This window comes from Sphaeramia orbicularis, chromosome 5, assembly GCF_902148855.1.
Source record: "Sphaeramia orbicularis chromosome 5, fSphaOr1.1, whole genome shotgun sequence".
NCBI classification, from domain to species: Eukaryota; Metazoa; Chordata; class Actinopteri; order Kurtiformes; family Apogonidae; genus Sphaeramia; species Sphaeramia orbicularis.
Window position 1 is genome coordinate 23679014 of NC_043961.1, and position 19308 is coordinate 23698321.

The 19308-nt window shown below is 38.8% G+C and overlaps 1 protein-coding gene and 1 non-coding gene across 3 annotated transcripts in view; one reads left to right on the plus strand and one right to left on the minus strand.

Annotated features, from left to right (window-relative positions):
• Window positions 1-19308, plus strand: part of fgd5a (FYVE, RhoGEF and PH domain containing 5a) — a 52959-nt gene that overhangs the window by 23459 nt on the left and 10192 nt on the right. For both annotated transcript variants that reach the window (XM_030134532.1, XM_030134533.1), the window contains exons 7-17: window positions 1381-1537; window positions 9602-9692; window positions 11429-11479; window positions 11678-11736; window positions 12414-12485; window positions 12660-12728; window positions 16262-16345; window positions 16440-16519; window positions 16625-16721; window positions 16902-17039; window positions 18009-18111. In XM_030134532.1, the coding sequence (XP_029990392.1) occupies window positions 1381-1537; window positions 9602-9692; window positions 11429-11479; window positions 11678-11736; window positions 12414-12485; window positions 12660-12728; window positions 16262-16345; window positions 16440-16519; window positions 16625-16721; window positions 16902-17039; window positions 18009-18111 (1001 nt within the window). The remainder of the gene's footprint in view (window positions 1-1380; window positions 1538-9601; window positions 9693-11428; window positions 11480-11677; window positions 11737-12413; window positions 12486-12659; window positions 12729-16261; window positions 16346-16439; window positions 16520-16624; window positions 16722-16901; window positions 17040-18008; window positions 18112-19308) is intronic.
• Window positions 17646-17717, minus strand: trnae-cuc (transfer RNA glutamic acid (anticodon CUC)). The gene has a single exon. It is a non-coding gene; the product is annotated as a tRNA-Glu (tRNA).

The following is a 19308-nucleotide window of genomic DNA, read 5'->3' on the forward strand; positions in this document are numbered from 1 at the left end:
GGTGCTTAACCCTTTATAGTTCACTCATAGAAATGCTCTGGAATTCAAGATTTCAACCTTAGAGGCCGTTTACACGTAGCCGGGGATTTTTGAAAACGGAGATTTTTCTCTGTTTGTCATCATTTACATGCACCGAAAACAAAGGTTTCTAAAAACTCTGGCCAAAGTGGAGATTTCAGCTAATCTCCATTTTTGTGTTTGCTTGTAAACAGAGGGAAACGCTTTATCCTTTATCTGTTCTGTCCAGTTCAGTAGAAGGTAAATGAAGTAATCATTTACGTCCGTAAGACAAAAATGATTCAAAACAGATGCAGCTGTTAACGACTACAGAACTAACACAGTTCGACTCAGAGTTCAAATCCTTTTTCATCCCCTCATCTCATTGTATTGGTTACATGTCACGGACGCGGAACCAGGAAAATTACATCTCCATAGGTTCATAGTGGAAGTAATGTTTCATTGTGGTTCTTTTCAGGATTCTGATTGGCTAGTGGTACTCAATCGTCTCTACTACACTGCCTTCTACAGGCCTGACATGCTCTTGACGGTATAGATATATGGGGCTGTATAAACACAGAGTTTTCCGAAAACGATCACGTCTGCACAAGGTTTTTCTTGAAAATGGAGAGGGGGATAATCTCCATTTTCAAAAATGCCTGGCTACATATAAACGTAGTCTAAGTGTGTTGTTGGAGGACATAACAAGACTTTATTACTTTTGTGAAATTTTTCAAAATTTTGTATTGTTTTGTAGAAAATCAAGGTAAATGAAGTTACCATATTTGGTTCCTCACCTGTAAGTGGCAAAAAAACCCAAAAAAGTATATATAAAAAACACATGTAAGGTGAAAGGAACATTTATTTTAGAACTGTTGCAATCACTGTCTCATAATGTATGTGGAAATTACCAAAAATAGTCACTTGCCTGATAAAGGGTTAAATGCGAACACCTGATTGTAGGAAGGGTACAGCCTGGGCCAAAAAACAGTCTTATACACAATAATTTGATGGATCAACTTTAGCTTTGATGATCAGAAGCGTTGTTCATGCCACGCAGTGTTTATTCAATGTCAGACCACAATATTTACCTTTGTCCAGAGTTGTATTAATTTTTAGATATTGAAGATATTGTATTGATGGAAGAGTAAAACTGCTACATGAAGTCTTTCTCAGCAATTCCCAAAGATTCTCAACAAGGTCCAGGTCTGGACTAAAAATGATATCTCATGTTTGTAAGAAAGAATTCTGTTTACTTCTGACTGAGTTATTTGACGTGGGTGTTTGTGTGACATTTGCACACATAAAACAACAGCACATATTTCAGATTATTTAACAGTATTTTCAGTGTACACAACATTATTGATTTTCCTCTCTTTTCAGGGAGGAGAGCCAAAGGGTCGTAGATGTGATCCTGTCACGTCGGGATGAGTTTGCAGTGTTCGACACTTATATCTCAGAGTATGATCGCAGCATGAGCTTACTGGAGGAGAGCTGCAGAAACAACCTTACCTTTGCTGGCATTGTCAAGAAATTTGAGGTAAATTATGTTACAAAGGATCTTGTCGAACTGTTTTTGCAGCAAGAACAAAGCTGGTGTTCAGCTAATTAGTGTCTTATGGTGAATGTGATGTTATTATGTCAGTTTTTGGGTGAATTCAGTGCACTGCTTGATGATAAGATCCTCGTGAAAAAGGAACTTGAGGAAGTATTTTGACAGTAACGAATATTCAGATATCAAGTTCTGTTTCCATGTTCGTTCGGTGGGGGGGGGGTCTTTTGGGGTGTTTCCAGAGCAGAGATTGAACCTGGTATTTCCCCTAGCACTCACTCAGCAGCTCTCAACTTAGATTTTGTCACTCAGCTACCAAGGGGGGATAATGGCCTTTCTAAACCCTCTCCATCTTACTCCTCTCCATGGGACTGACCTTTACACTGTCATGCTCGCATATTTTATACCCATTCAACACCAAATATCCATTCTTTGTCCAGCATGGATCTCCTTAACCTTAATCCTCCATCCAGAATAAAAAAGAGCAGAATCAGAGTATGGGGATTTAAATTCAGCCGAGGATGTGTCGAATACTGGTCCATGAATTGCACCACTAGTTCACTTAATAAACAGTTAATTATACTTGAATGAATATGTATTGTCTGAGTGTGATAACTGAAAGGGTACTGACTTCATCAACATAGACAGGATATTAAGTAGAGAGCCAATAAGAACAAAGAGATACAGCAATAGATTTTTCATTTTCAAGTCTTTGTAGGATGTTGTGGTCTATTGATTCTGCATTTACAGCATTAAAGCAGCTGTGCAGCAGCGTGCAGGTCACCCTGAACAGAAAAAAACAACAGAAAGAGGATTATCTTATATGATTAACTCTTCCTAAAGAACATAGTCTTTGTAGAAATGTAGTGTTTCCAATAACAGAGTATAAATCAGTAAAATGTCCTTTCTATGTTACCTTTTGGATACAATTTTATCCAAATGTGCCTATTACTAGTTCCATGCTGGACTCTGATTAGCTGTGAGTGGCCACCCTAGTGGTTCCAGGCGTTTCGAGCTTGATAAGAAAAGCAATTGGACAAGGCACCAACTGTCTCCACTCATAAATATTCAGGAGCAGCTGCCCCTTCCCAGAAAAACTTTGGCTCAGCCAAACTTTAGGAGGGCAAGCGTAAATAGAAGGGATGTCCGAGATGAAGACTAATACTGTTGCCATCTTCTGTAAATACTGACCTTTGGTGTCCTATAGCATGCTTTCACACCCACCTGTAATATAGTCTATGATAACCTTTATCGCTGACAACATTGTCCTCTAATGGAGTTAATATGAGCTGCTTTACTCCAATAATAAATGACTAATTGCAGCTACAATAAATCGCTCGATTTGCCAAGGAAGATTGCAGAAAGGTTGTTTGAATGTGAAATGCTTTTCTTTCCGCTTGTAACTACATTATTAATACATAGAGGCATATTCAGTAACTTGGCCAGTTGAAAACACCTGCCGCTGCATTCACTGGTTTCTGACATGAGTATGTAACCTGGGGTCTTTCCTCCTCACCCTCCCACACCAGGCCTTTGTAATATGGAAGTATGTGATGGATGCTGTGTTGTATCTGAGGACTGTCTTGGGAGTTGCATGGTGTGTGTGACCTCACTGTAATGAGGCAAAAACAGAGTCAAGAGAGAACGAAGCGGGTCGTACAGGTCACAAGATACACTGTACCTACCGCCCAGAGCTTCAGCGGTCATTTATCTGTTGGCTCAGGGTAGGGGTGGGTGATATGAGCATTAGGATACATTTAATTTTATATCATGGTTTATGTCACTACAAGGTAATTGGTCTGTATTTAAAATAATAATACCGTATTTCATCACATTTGGTTAAAATGTCTTCTTCTTGTTTATTGAACTGCTTTATACACCAAAAACAACTCCTGCACATAAGCTGAGATAAAAACAAAAGACAAAACATGAAAAGCACTCGGAGACCACAGACCTCTGCCAAGACAGATTTGCCCCCCCACCCCACCCCCCCACCCCCATCACCACCAAAATTTAATAATTTCTTCCTTGTGCCAGTATCAACATTTCCTGAAAATTTCATGAAAATCCGCCCTTAATTTTTTGAGTTATCTTGCTAACAAACAAACAAACATGCACACATGCAAACACACAAAGCAAAGTGATCACAATACCTCCCAGCGGAGGTAAAAACAGTGAAACTAACATCCTTTCGAAATGGAGGCTTAAGTGAGAACAATAATACTGTCAAAATGAATTACAATGCAAATCCAGCTTCAATGCAAATGAGAACTGTTTTCTCACCTTGCTGTAGGATGCAGCTCAATTCCCATCACAATATAGTTATACAAAATCACAGAATCCTGAGGTAGAAAATGTATAGAGAGGTGAAATCTCACCGCTTCTGCTAGACATGGGACTTAAGTTCAGATAAATATATATGCTTGTCTGTGGTGAGAGATTAGTATTTCATCCAGTTTCATCTATTACAAATATGAAATTTGTTCATTTAAGAGATTATTTTGCAGTTGATTAAAATCACTATTGAAGACTGAAAATGTATAATTTTTTTTTTATTATTATTATTTTTATTATTTCAAATTATACATTTACATAAACATGTACTTATAAATAAAGAACCACATAAACACAATATATATAAACAAATTATACAACAAACCTATAAACCTATGAAAGTGTATAATAAACGGTATTGTATGTTATGTGAGAAAAAACATTAGTCTGCTAAGTGATTTCACACAAAATTAAATATGGCTTTGCTACACTGTATGGACACAGATATTGGGACAAGTCACATCTACAGCTTGTAGGACTTCACATTCCTATTGAACTGAAATATTAGAATGATAAAAATATCTTTGTCTGTGGTCGGTAGTTATGATAAATGTCAGATCAATACTTTTTTTAAGTGCAAAGGTTGATTTTTCTCCCTGAGGCAAATAATTATTTACAAACATATCAGAAATCTAGAGATAGAACATTTTAAACAACAACAATGTTGGATAATATTAAGAAAAAAAATTAGTCTGAGGCATTTTGCATGCACGGATGACAATGCAATCAAAATGAACCCAAAAGACAAAAAATTGTTTATTGTAATGGTATTTATCATTATATATACAGTATTATGACATTTTTCATTATTTGTTGTGGCCCAGGACCCTATTAGTAATAAATCACCTTTATTTAGTGTGTTCTACACTTTCAGCCACATAGTGTATTTTTTGTACAACTTTCTGGAATTGCAAAATTTGCTTTTAAATTGACAGACATCATTGCAAAAATTGCAAAATTTGCTTTTAAATTGACAGACATCATATATTCTTTTTGGATTCTGTTGGGTTTCTGTAGAATTGACTTAGAGTCTGGTTTTGACCAACTCTATATATAAAATGTCAAGAGATAACTTTTTTGTGATCTGGCGCTATATAAATAAAATTTGATTGATTGAGTGATTTAATTGGTTTTCCCCTGTAAGTCGCTTTGGAAAAAAAGCGTCTGCCAAATGCATAAACATAAACATAAACATAAACATATATGTGATTAACGATTTAATTAAAACTGGATCAAAAAAATGTTTGGTCTCTTGCATAGACCTCCGTCCATATGTTGTTTTTTTTTGCAGAGTGAGATCCCAGGGGGCATACCGAAAAGGGCAAGACCCTTCCTCTCTATTGGCAAATCTCTATTGTTAGACACATTTCTGCCACATCACATAGACACCATTATATTGGATTGCTACCCTTCATTGGAATAATGACAAAGGATAAGTATAAAGCCCATGTCATCCCTCTATTAACACCAGAAAGCTGATACTACAGTTATGGAAATCTGACTGAGGGTAATCTTGTAGATCTAGAGAAAGTTAGATTCATAATGTCAAATAAGAAGGGTCTCTTTTGGAAAATCTGACAATGTTTAGTTAGTCTGCTAAGAAATGAAGGTGAATTGTCACCCAGATTAATTTTTACATGGTTTAATGTGCCACTGTGTCAAGTATGTAGTAATGTAGGCACTGCCAGATTGTCATGTTACTATAAGTGTGTTGTTTCTTTGTTGTTGTGATTTTTCGACCTCATCACAAAAATCAATAAACAGATTAGAAGAAAAAAGTCTTAGGAACAAAAGAACCTTGAATGCTTCATCCATTCTGTTTTTTTTTTTTTTTTTTTTTTTTTTTTATCATAGGTTAACACTTTGTATCAGTCTCAGGGTTTTTTCGTGTGTTTGTTTCCAACCTCTACCTGCCTCAGGAGCTGTGTTTCCACTCTGCCTTCCTGCTCTTCTCCCTTTACTACTACAAGCCAAAGTCCAGCAGTAAAAGTGGTAGTAATTTCATTGCGGATCCGGTGATGACAGTGATGAAGTAGCCACAGACCCTGATTGGATCAGTGCTAGACCCTTACAGGATTAAAGCCTCCTCTCCACAGCCAGCTTCTTGTTTACCACCCTACATCTATAAGCATAGGCCGACATGTTGCAGTGTGTGTGCGCATGTCTGAGTGTGTTTTTGCTTATATTCAAGCCTGTTTGTGCCTCTGAGTATTATCGTCTGATTACTTTGCCAGGGCATGTCCGTACACAAATTGTGTGGATCTTCTGAAACTAGTTTTATGAAGTCACTCTCCAAGCTACACCAGCTTGGATTTATATTCATGTCATGGCCTGTGTTTGTGCTAAAGCCTGTGTGTTTTCTCTTGTGCATGAAGCCCAGAGGAGGAGAGGAAGAGGCTGTGCAGCAGGTGGACGGAGAGCGATAGAGGCAGAGAGCAATGGAGTGAATTCTTTGTAAAGGCAGCTGGGCAATGAGGCAGACAGAAGCTAATTAGAGAAGCAGCCTCCTTTACAACTCCCCAATTAGATCAGTTGTGTGTGTGCAGGCAGCAAATCAGCTGGCCGTGACAGAGTCTGAAAGGTGTGTTTGTGTTTCCGTGCATGTGTGTGAGTATGTGTTTATCTCCCAGCATGAGGCATCACAAGCTCTACTTCTCTCCTCCTTCATTTGGCTCACTCACCCAAACAAACCACACGCTAATTACCATCTCTGGCACGCCTGAGAAAGCCACTTCCTCTGAACAAGTGTCAATTGGATGACAATTTACAAGCGACACTTGAGGAGAGCGGATGTTCTGAAGCCAAGCTGGTTTAATAATAGAGGGCTGGTTATTATTGTACTCGAAGCATCCTGTACTGATCAGGGGAAAGGAGAGACAGAAAAGCAAAAGAAACTCAAGCAAAGGTGGAAAACAAAAGATGGTGACACAGAGATAGGGGGAAAAAAAGAGAAAGTAAGTATGTATGAAGGCTTCCTCGGTAGAGTAGTAGAAGTATTATCAGTTTGGACTTTTCTCTCTAGTGTAAGGGGGAAAAGTGGGACTAGAAGAGAGAGGGACTGGGATTAAACCTTTGTTTTTGTTTCTTTCTTTTGATTTCAAAGTAATTAGTGCCACAACTGAATCAAAATTGGCTGAATAAATGGTTTTGTATCAGAGTGAATTGTGGATTGTCCCTGAAGCCCCTTTCACTAAGGACAAAAGGGTTTAGTCCACCCTATGTTTTCGTAGTGAGCAAGCATGACATGTTCAATATCAACTCATTCATTGCAACTTTTTTTTTATACAGGGTTATTCAAAAAGAATGAACCGATTTCATTATACAATATTTTAATAAGGAAAAGCAATAGAAAGCTCCAGCCAAGTCACAAGTATTCTATTCATAATCAACTTTTATTCCCTGTCTTACAAGTGTTCAATGTGGCCACCACCTGCATCACAGGCAATAAGAGAATTCTTCCAGATGTGTAGCAGCATATCACAGTCCACTGAATTGATTGCTGTTGTTATTCGATGTTTAAGGTCATTGAGGTTAGTAGATAGTGATGGAACACGATCTTTTACGTATCTCCACAAGAAGAAATCACACATGGTGAAGTCTGGGGATCTCGCAGACCAAACACAAAGAGCAAGGTCTTGGGCACCCTTCCAACCAATCCATCGCTGGGGCACTTTTTCATTTAAAAAAGCTCAAACTTAGAAAACTCCTCGTTCAAATGGCCATGACGATGCTTGAGAACTGAAGCAATGCGTCATGAAATCGGTTCATTCTTTTTGAATAACCCTGTACTTTATTTTTATTTGTTTTATCAATAGACAATACAACACAACACAGAAACTAGGGGTCACTGGTTGAACACAAAATATTTAAATGACATACAGTCGTAATTATGCATTGTTTTGTTTACAGTCCAACCATTTTCTCCAGTGCTTTATGAAGATATGTCCCTCGAGCCGTAGGTAATAAGTCAATCTTTACCATAGAGTTGATTTCCTCTATTATAACTAGCCACTGATCCTCATGGGGTGCATCAGTTTGCAGCCAGTTCCTTGTAATGGCCTTACATTCATTGCAACTTTAGCATTTACACAATACTGGTGGTACAAGTAGCTTAAAAAGTAACCCCAAATGGGTTGAATTAGAAGTTGCCCAAGTAAACCAAAACCTAAGGGGAATAATTTCAGTTTTGAGATTATGCTGATACAGTTGTTGGCTCAGTAACTTGTGAAGATATTGTCAAAATACTTGTGAGAGACAAGGATCATGAAAAGAAGAAGGCCAACAGAGACCGCTTATGTACCAGGCTCGGAATATTGTGCTCCATATTGTGATAATGAAGACAAAGAGTGGTGTGTTTAAGCCAGTGTCATTGCTGTTTCACTAGGCCTGTGTGTACATATTGTATGCTTCAGTGTCTCAGAGACGTGTGTGTGTGTGTGTTTCTATGTGTGGTGTAAATAAGATGAAGATGCTGTTTCCCGCAGGGTGCTATCTCTGCCTCTCTAATGAAGGATAGGACTTCATTGGATTAAAAAAGACTGTGTGGATGTGTGGGGGTGGGAGTGTGTGCCCAGTCTCTTGGTTCTCTTCTTCGCTCGGGGCATAAATACCTGTCAGGGACAATTAGATCCTGATTGATTTTCTAAAGGTCTCTTTGATTGTGACAATTTCTGCCCCCTTTCACCTACAAATGACTGCTCTGAAAAGAAGAATGGGTGTTCAGAGGTGTTTTTGTGCTCTGAAAAGATATGTGAAGGTCAGTGGGACAGTTTGTTCTCATAGTCGTTTCTGACCTTGACTTGCACTATTGAATTAGCGGTTGTGTAGACACAAAGCTCCAGACAGGGGGGCTTTGGTAGGGCATCACAGCAAGGAAGAGTTAAATTAAACTTTTATTCCTGAAAACTCTATTAAGAATTGTAATTAGAGGTGCATTAGGAATACCTCTGGTTCAGCTGCAAGTGTTTTACACTGGTCTACAATTTTTTAGAAATGATTTGCTTCAGAGATTAAATGTGCTAAATGTTACGTATTTTAAGAAGATTAATTGGAAAATAAATGACAAAAGTGCTGGTTTGCTGATGTTTTCAAGGTATATGGTTAAATGTTATTACACATATATATTGGTTTATGTACATTTATATAATAGTTTTATAAATCTTCCACTAGATAGAACCTGTAAAGTGACTGTATTCTAATTGTGCAGACAGTGTTTTGAAGTAGATCTTGTAGCTCTGAGACAAATATTCCTTTTGAGTCAAACCCATTCTCTTGTTAATTCTTGAATTTCACATTTTGACCCAAGGCTGTATCTTGGAAAGTTCAGCCAACCAGCATTTTTTACTTGATTTTTCTTCCACTTTCCACTCTCATGTGGTAAAATTTCATTACTTTTATTCTGGAAGCATTTTCCTTGTAGATCAGTGTTATTGGAGGAGGGGATTCAACAATGATAAAAAAAAAAAATTATGTTTTAAAAAAATGACACAAAAGAAGCATCCCTCAAATTTCCAAGTCAAGTCAGTTGTGATATGGGATGATTTTATGTAAATGCAAGATGTTTAGGTCTTCTTTTCCTCTTGCATATTCTAACTGCTCTTGTGTTGTATATATGTGTATGTCTGGTGTCTATGTGTGTGCGTGTGTGCGTGTGTGCGTGTGTGCGTGTGTGTGTGTGTGTGTGTGTGTGTGTGTGTGTGTGTGTGTGTGTGTGTGCAGACCCGAGGCCCAGAGGAAACTCAAGTCCCACTCAAACACCAGCTGCTGCAGGTTATAGTGAGGGTCCTTCAATATCGGATGCTTCTAACAGGTAACACATAGACACACACATGCACATACTCTTTAAAACAAGCTAAGTATCGACCACAAGTGGAGTTAGAGTGTAAATACTACTGTGACAGTTTAACAGTAGAACAAGCAAAGAAAAGAACTAACTTTGATAAATTTGTTAACATTAGTCACCTTAGGCTCTGAGAGTATATCAGCAAGACATTTTATAACTCACAACTTTACATTTGTAAGTGTTAAAATATTGAATATGTTATTTCCTCATGTGTTGCTTTCCCAAATGTTAGTGCATATTTGCATGTTACAGCATTAATAGTTACATGTAATGGTATTAGGTAATTAATAATAATAATGGTAAGAAGAAGTTGTATTTTTGGACACACACTCAAGGACGCCTTAGAAGGCACAACTAAAACAAAAGCACACACATTTACAAAAACAACAATGCAGGTGCGTGCAGGAATAAGTTAAAGCAATAAATGTAAGGCTAGAAAGTGACAGAAAAAAATAATGGTAATAAATAGATAAATGATATCAAGGACACAACAAAAAAAATACATAGAATGTATAATATCAAACAAGTGAATACAGCAGAATACGGCAGAGTTTTTTGTAATAATAGTCTTAAAGTGGTTTAAAAGCACAGTAGTGTTAAATTTTAATGTATGTTATAAAGATTTCGAGGTACATGTAACAGAAAAGCTTAAAGCAGATGATGCTTGAAGGACTTAAAGCATCAGCCAATCACTTGAACATGCTGAATAATAATACTGTTGTTAGTTTAACAAAGAAGTGATATATGGTGGCATGTTGATGTTTAATGCCAATGTCTGCTCTGTTAAAGCTCCTCATCGAACCTTGTCATGTAAAGTGCAAATCAGTTGCATCCTCTGTCAAAATGTTAGTGATCACAAATGGGTTACATCTGAATATATCCCTTAAAGAATGAAAGAAACAAAGTTTATGTAGAATAAAACAGCCAATCGTGCTATGGCAGGAGGCCAGTGCTGGAAATTCAACAGTATTTTGCTCATGAAGTCAGAAAATACTCTATCATTACTATTATCGTTAAAATATTTGAAAGAAAAATAGGCCATTTCTAAGTACCCAGTCTTGTCTGTTCTGTCATTCTCGCGTTCTCGTGAAACGTCATCAGTCACGGCCCAAGTACTGTTCCAAGTGCAAGTTTGCGTAAACCAAGAATGCATGGAATACCCGGATGTGGTTCTTGTCAGCTAGCTTAAACCAAGGATGCACTGGTTGGTGACGCATATAGACTTGGCTGCGAAATAACTTCCCAAAGATGCAGTTTGTGCCGGCTCAACCAGGACCCGGGCGGCTGTGCCTGGCTGAACCAACAACATGCATTACAGTTTTGAAAAATATACAAAATGTATAAATAACATGTAAATACTAGTACAAATGTATTGAAATCAAATCGAGTGACACTGTGGTGATTTGAGGGAAATACTTTAGGGAGCAGATGGTGTAAATACAACGGAGACAGGGAGGAAAGTTCACAACTACGCATCTCATTTACAGATAGACTTGCGTTCTTAGGAAGTATGTTCTCTGAGACCGTTCTTACCAAGACTGTGTTCGCAAGACCGTACTCTGCGTTCTTGGTATTGAGAAATGGCCATAATCTAATGTAATAAGTAACATTGTTTTAGATGAAGTGATGAGGACACAGATAAAAAACTAGTCTGTATTGTACTGTATTTGCATTGTTGACGATTTCTTTTGCACCCTCTCCAGATTACCTGAACAACCTTTCTCCTGACTCTAAAGAATACGAGGACACACAAGGTAAAATTATCAAATAAACCTCTGTCATGCTAGAAGCGCAAACAGTATCATTCATGTTTTTCGGCCATCACAGACACACACATGCTGCAGCTGGTTGAAATGCACCAGGGCCTAGTTGTTGAGACACAGCCACTGAGTGTGACTTAAGAGTTGGGTTGTGCATAAATCTCTCTCTTTCTTTCTCTGTTTGTGTTGCAGCTGCCTTGGTGATCGTGTCCGAGGTGGCTGACCAGGCCAACGACAATCTCAAACAGGGGGTGAGTTTAGTCTCAGTGCGTTCCATGTGTTTACATTTAGACTGTTTAGCTTTTATTGAGACGTGTCTTTATATTCTGCTTGGCAATGAAAGAGCAATTTTGGAATGGAGATGAAGCGTGACCAAGTCAGACAGCTGAGGTTTTCCTAGACATGCTGCAGTGAAGGAGAGGTCTATCTTTCTTTGGCTCCGGCCTCCGCAGCTTGTTGATTAGCGCAAGGACCGAGGAAAGTTGATGTCATCACAAAGTCCCAGGTGTATAATTACAAAGAGAGCAGTGTAAGGGTGGATATGGCTTACCCTCCTCAAACATGAGCAGCTTATGGAGATAATTCACACACACACACATACCCTCCTCCTCATGTCTTTCTCGCCTATCACTGCCAAGATCCCCTGTGTCTCACTTTGGCTTTCCTTCTCTGTTTATCACACTCCCCTTTTTTTTTTTTACCACATCTATACACATGCACTGACAAACACACACTCACAGGCTGACAGACAGTGGAAACACAGGCTCCCTCTATCTCGATCCTCCCTATTCAGTTTTCAGTATCACATCCTTTTCCGCCTGCCTCCTTTTCATTCACTAACAAACAAGGACAGTTTCATTCTCCGTCTCCCCGTCCCTCTATCTCTGGATAATCACTCTCCATCTCTCTGCTCTTTCCTGTCCCACAGGAGAACTTGCTGCGTCTGGTCCATATAGAGTACAGCGTAAAAGGAAAGAGAGACCTCCTGAAACCCGGAAGGGTGAGCACCAAGCCGAGTCTGGCTAGTGTTAATTGTTTCACTATGAAAACACAACACATTCTGTTGTGACATCTGAGTACCAGTACTTGTAGGCCTCAAACAGGGTCTAAAAGGCACAGCCCAAGTCACATCATAACATGTTTTTCTAATGTTTTGCATTTTCTTCTTTAATAGATGTTTGTCAAAGAAGGAACACTCATGAAGGTCTCGAGGAAAAGCAGGCAGCCCCGACACCTGTTTTTGGTAATCTTTCAAAATCACTACAGTTTCACCTACAACATATTACAGGATCATAAAGTTACAGTTAAGATCGATGGTACTTTTATTATTTATTTTCTTTTATGCATCTTAAAGGCATTTACTTCAGCTTAACATAAAGACTAAAGGAAAGGGGAAATGATTATCCTGGCTGTACCAGCATCTCTAAAGCTTACTAATTAACACTTTATCTCTCGTCTGTGTATTTTGCGGTTTTAAGGGGGGGTTATGTGCTGTTTCTTACTGGCATTGCCAACGGGTTGCCTGGCAACATCAAGGTGACATTTTTTGGGAGGATTAATTAAAGATTTTTATAATTAGTGAGGCTTAAAGGTGGTAAAACGGAGGATTTCCTTGAAGCAAACCAGGCTAGATGTTTTCCCCCTGCACTTAAGGCTAAATCAATCTAATCTTATGGACAAGAAAGCTTAAGAGCATACTTCCACACTGTCTGGTAGAATATTCCATTTATTACCTTATTCTAGCTCTTCATTTAAAGATTCAATATGTTAAATGTATGCATGTTGTTTTTCACAGAAAGATGGTGTTGGAGTGAGTGTTGTGTGCAGAGTCGATCACATGTTGTTGTTATTGACATTAGTGAGTACATTTCTGTGCTAGTGGTAGCCAGTATTGTACATGGATCTGTTGTTAGACCTGGATACAGGACTGTTTACTCCTGACCCCAGAATTATAGTTGAGGTGTCTGTTAGAAATAAATATATTAATTCAATAAAGAAATAAAGAATAACAACCTTCTATTCATCATAAAACCTTATTAATGGAGCAAAGATTTCAAGACACACCCACTGGAAAAACTGTTTTTGTCATGAAAAATATATTTATTGACTTTATATTAGTATTTGTAGACACAAGTTCAATACATCAAAGGTGGTTGGGGTACAGCTAACCCAGCTGCAAGACATAATGTCAAATGGGTCAAGGGTAAAGCCAAACAAATTTTAAACTGCCCTGATCACCCACTCTTTGGGGAGTTTAATTTGCCTCCCTCTGGTCACCGTTTTAGGCTTCCTGAGTTGAGAACTAGAGATGCTAGGGATTCTTTTATACCTGTGGCATGTAGGAGTCTGAATTCACTTGGCTGACATCTACAATTTAATATTATGTGATTATTTATTTATCTTTTAATGCCCATGGCCATTATGGCAATTAACTTGTATACTGCCCCACTGGACCTTTGTTATTTGTTTTAGGGAGGAAGTGGCTGCATTGTGTGTTGTTCTGTGTTGTGTAATTAACTGTGTTGGCATCTGGGGGTGCTGTTTCTGTGTATGTGTTTTTGACCCCTGTTGCACACTAGATTTCCTTTCTAAGGATAAGTAAAGTTGATTGTAAAAGTATATGTGAGTAATTCTAGGAGAAACAGGTCTTTTTTGGAGCTAGCATCTGGTGGCCATGAGTGGTATATATATATATTAAGATGCTTCAACAGTGGCTTCTCTATGGAACTAAGTTGTTACTGCTATAGATGAGCAGGGGAGGTATCGTAGAACTCAGAAGACGGTGTAAGGATTTTCAAGTCCTTTACATAAAAGTCAGTCTATGGCCTGTTAACACTGACCAGGGCAACCATGACAGTTAGCAATTTAGGAGTGGAGTAACTTTAACAAACAGTGATTCCAATGCAAACTCCAATATGAAGAACTACAAGAACACAAGCAATTTGGACTGTATAATAACTGCTCTGGGGTTCAGTGTTTCATAAGCAATATGAAATACAGCAGGAGAAAATACCTGGTCTTATGTCGAAGCAGTAGGTGAAAACAAAGATTGCGTGATTGGTGAAAATATGGGGTAATGTTGGGCGGAGGTCAGTCTGCGAGGTAGTGAGGTTGGGTGGGTGGGGAGGGGGTGGGGGGCACGAGGCCAAGGCCTCCACTAGGCACCACACCCGTCAGGCAAGGGCCTCCCTCTTCGCTCTTCTGCTCTCCTCCCCTCTCAGGACTTGTTTTCCAGGGCCCCACTTCCTTACAGGATGTTTGGTGTGGGTCACTGGATGCCGGCTTCCTGTGTATTGGGAGGGGACTGACAGCAAAGTGAAGGCCAGACACCCTGTAGAATGTGGGGAGGAGGAGGCGTGGGGGTGTTACACAAACACATAACATGAATTAGAGAAGCCTACTCTATTGTTTAGTGTGCAATCAGACCTGTCTCATTTATGGCGTTATACTTTCCCTCTATATCAAAAGGAAAAGCATTTATGAGTTTGACTAATGCTGCTTAATCCACATAAATTGGAAAGTGAAGGTACTTGTGGATTTACTAATCTTTTTTGATTTCGCTCTATTCCATCAGTCATCCAGCCTCTAGATTGGATTGCAGTTGAGCGATCGCTGAAAGGGGCTGGTGGTTGATACTTCTAGGCTATTACAGTTATATAGCTATTTGCTCCCTCGAAGTGGACGGTTTCAATGGGTCAGGTGTTATTTATGGGCTTTTAAAGACAGACAATCCAAACAACAGTGAGGATGAACGCCATAATTCACCTGAACGAGAGAGAAGCTGCACCTTTGCAACCATCTCACCAGCCTGGCATTAAAGACAAAAGAAAATAGGTTGTTTGAATGAGGAAAAGGATCAGGAGGAAGGAGAAAATGAGTGACAGAGGCAGGTGAGGGGTTAGGGGATGCCATGAAATAGCAAGAAGAAATAAGTCAGTGACATGAGGTTAAGTAGGTGCATGTTATGGCTCCTCCAGGGATAATTTGTTGGCACTCATTTTGGTTTCTGTGGAAGGAATCTTTGAGTAAATGAGCAGTGCTGGGTGGAGCAGAATAACTGCGGTGGCTGCAGCCCAGAGGTCACAGGCAGGGCTCAGGTTTGGCTATCATATGCTGTTTTGTCTCCAGCCTGTAAGCCAGCGAGTCTGTAATCTGTTTGTGTTGTTGTTGTGGTGAAGGTGGCCAGTCCCACCCAATCCTGGTTCACAGCGAAGCCTGAGAAGCATAAGAGGGCGAGGGGAGGCCTGGAACCCAGAGCAGGGTGGAGAATTCCTGGATGCTGTCTTTACAGCCCCAGCGGATGTTTAGAGCACACACATTAGGTGTGACCAGTGATGTCACCTCTTTTGTCTGGGAAGAAAAGAAATACCTCTCATAACACAATAGACTCGGTATGTTTAAAGGGTTACAATCCTTCTGGTCTGACAAGCAAATAAACACTTTTAATGCTTTATTTTGTCGTGCGCATACATGGGAATTGTCTGATGCAGACAGGTTGTGAAGATGTGTGGGTTTTGTGGAAGGAAATCTATGTAGTTATTGCCCTAGAAGTTGCTTTCAAGACAGAACAAACACTAATTTTTGCAGGAATTTTGAGATATTTCCCTTAGGGTAACATCGCCGCCTAGTGGTAGTTTGAGGTATTGCATTCCAATTATCAAATATTCCAAATATTTGTCACATCATAATGACTTATCTTCCATGTCATGCTTTCCTTAGCATTCTAAATGACTAACAATGTGTATCTCATCTATACTTTTCTCTTTCCTCCATCAGATGAATGATATAATGCTGTACACCTACCCACAGCAAGATGGGAAATACAGGCTTAAGAACACCTTATCTCTGTCTGGGATGAAGGTAAATCAACTTTTTACTGTTCCAACAAACTCAGCTTAATTTCAGCTTCTTTTTGTTTTTGCTAAACTGTGATTTGTCCTTTTAACACAAACAGGTGAGCAAACCTGTCCTGGACAACGTGTTGAACTGTCTTAGGATTGAAGTGTCTGATATCACCATTACACTTTCAGCAAGGTGACTGTCTTGACTACCAGAAATCTGAAAGTAATATTTAATGGCCAAAAAATGTAAAATACCAGACCCTTTCAGAGGTAATAGATGCTGTTTTCTTTCCTTCAGCTCGGTTGGAGAGAGAGAGGACTGGTTTCACACACTGAGTCGAGCCATAGCGGATCATGCAGCAGGACTCTGTACCTTTGGTGGACCCTGCAGTGAGGTATAAATATAAAAGCATCTTCTTCCTTCTATGTGCATCACCAGCTGTGATCACTTTCTTTTTAACTTAACACCAGTAATTGTCATGATTGGTTGAAGAATATAGTACTAAAATTAAAACAGTAATACAGTATTCTAATAATATATCCATGAGTCTGTATTCTGGTCTAAAATCTTACAGGCTCGTGAGAAGTTGTGGATGGCCCTGGGTGAAGCTGCTCCTGTACTGGTCCCAGTTTCCCATGTGATGATGTGCATGAACTGTACTTCTGACTTCAGTCTCACACTCAGACGACACCATTGCAACGCCTGTGGCAAGGTCAGGCACAGAGCAGTGTAGAAAAGATCACTTCATTTCATTCATTCATTTCATTTATTTCATTCATGGGTGTTGCATTTCATCAGCAAACACTCAACAATCATCCAGTAAACAAACATGTACATACCCATGCTTGGAAAGGAGCAGGATGAAGAAAATCTTATATTTCCTGCCCCCTTCTAAATAATAATAACCTTTATGGTTAGCCGTACACAACTAGCTATAAAATCATACTGTATAAAGTCAGACAAACCAGACTAAATCCATCCAAAGATAGTACAAAATGAATACAAAACCAAGTGTAAAACTACATGTCCAGAAAGTACAAAACATAGGTAAATATATCCCTGACGAAATGATGCAAAAACATTATACCAGACTAAAGTAAGGAAATAAATATGTCGCTTCACTAGTTACTGTAAAGAACAATCCTAGTTGACCTTTTGATTTGTTTTTTTATTTAAGCAGTTTCTTACAATGATTTTGCATGTAGCATTTTCTTTCACCAGTGTCATCTAGGGATGGTAGAGGTATCAGTAGACAATGATTTTACGTAACATGATCCTGGAAGTATTTTAAGTCTCCATATAATTGAAAAGCATTGAGTTCCCTGACCGGGAATCGAACCCGGGCCGCGGCGGTGAGAGCGCCGAATCCTAACCACTAGACCACCAGGGAGCTGTGTTAGTTAAGCACTAGACAACTGTACCAAGATCAGACACAGAGCAGTGAACAAAATACTTGGATTTATTTGCATTTATTATTAACTACAGTTTTGTTTTTACCCAGAAGATATTATTTTTGTGGGTGTGGGGGATACTGAACTTACATTAACTTTTAGCAATTTTATTGATGTTTTAGCTGCTGATGTCTCACCTTAAATCAAAAATGTTAAATTAATTCATCTGAATGTGGGTAGTGTGTGTCTTTGGTTTGTTAACTGTATGTGTATCCTGTCTCTTTGGCTAGGTGGTGTGCCGTTCCTGTTCCAGAAACAGATACCCGCTGAAGTACCTCAAAGACAGGGTGGCCAAAGTGTGCGACCACTGCTATGCTGAGCTCAGGAAAAGAGGTGAATCTTACTTGTCTGTATTTAGAGACTGACTGCTTTCAATGGTGAGGTGCTCAAGTAAAGAAATTAACTCATTTTATTTGATTTAATATACTAGGTAAAGATAAATTGCCACCAATACATTTACATACAACTGCTGATAATGACTGTCGACTAAAACTAGACTTCATAACTGTAAACTGAGGGAAAATAAAGGTTAAAATTAAAAATCTGCACTTTTAATCACATATTCCTATAGTTAGATAAATTTTCACTTTCAGATTTAATTACTTTGCCTGAGATGCTCACCATTTTCCAGTGAAGTTCATTTCCAACAAATTTTCAGGCAGCAAAAGTCTTGGAAAAGGAGCTCAAAAATGCCGTTTTATTGAAGATTCTCTCGGTTATGATGTGTGTGTACTCAGGAAATAACTCTAAGGCACTCTCTTTTAGAAATATTAAGATACCATTACTGTCACAGCATGGTTAGACCCATAAAGAGAACTATACTTAAGTGCATTTTGGCCTCAAGTCAAACTGAGCAAATGGGACAACTGCCCTATTTGTATTGGTCTTCCACCAATAAGAACTTTCCACTTGGAACCGTGGCAAATAAGGAGTGAGAGGACAGAGATTGGACAAATCTAATAAATCGTCCAGTAGATGGCGTCATCCAGCCTAGTTAATCCAGTATTGAACTACAAACAGCTCATCATTCTACAGTGGCAGAAAAATAATTAGACCATCAAAAGTCATCAAAAACAATAGTTATGCAATCAAGTACTAACTCCTGTGTGTATCATGTGACTAAAACAGACAGAAAAGAAAACATGGAATGCCTAAAAGCACTGTTTTTATCAGTATAATGCCATAGCTATTATAAGTGATTTTGGTTATTATCAAGAAAACATGGAAAATGGATAGATATCGGCTCTGACATGAAACTCTTATGAGCTATTTTTGTTGTTATCATTATATTTGTCCAAACAAATGTACCTTTAGTTGTACCAGGCATTAAAATGAACAAGAAACTGAAGAAAACAAGGGGTGGTCTGATCATTTTTTCCATGACTGTAAGAACTGTGCATACAAACATTTACAACAGTAGTAGTAGCAAACAGGACACAGACATTTCAGAATAGCAGTTAAATCTAAGTCCCCATGAAGACCAGGGGGCTTTGTAGTGTTTCTTTTGTTAATGCAAAAGGCTTCCTATTG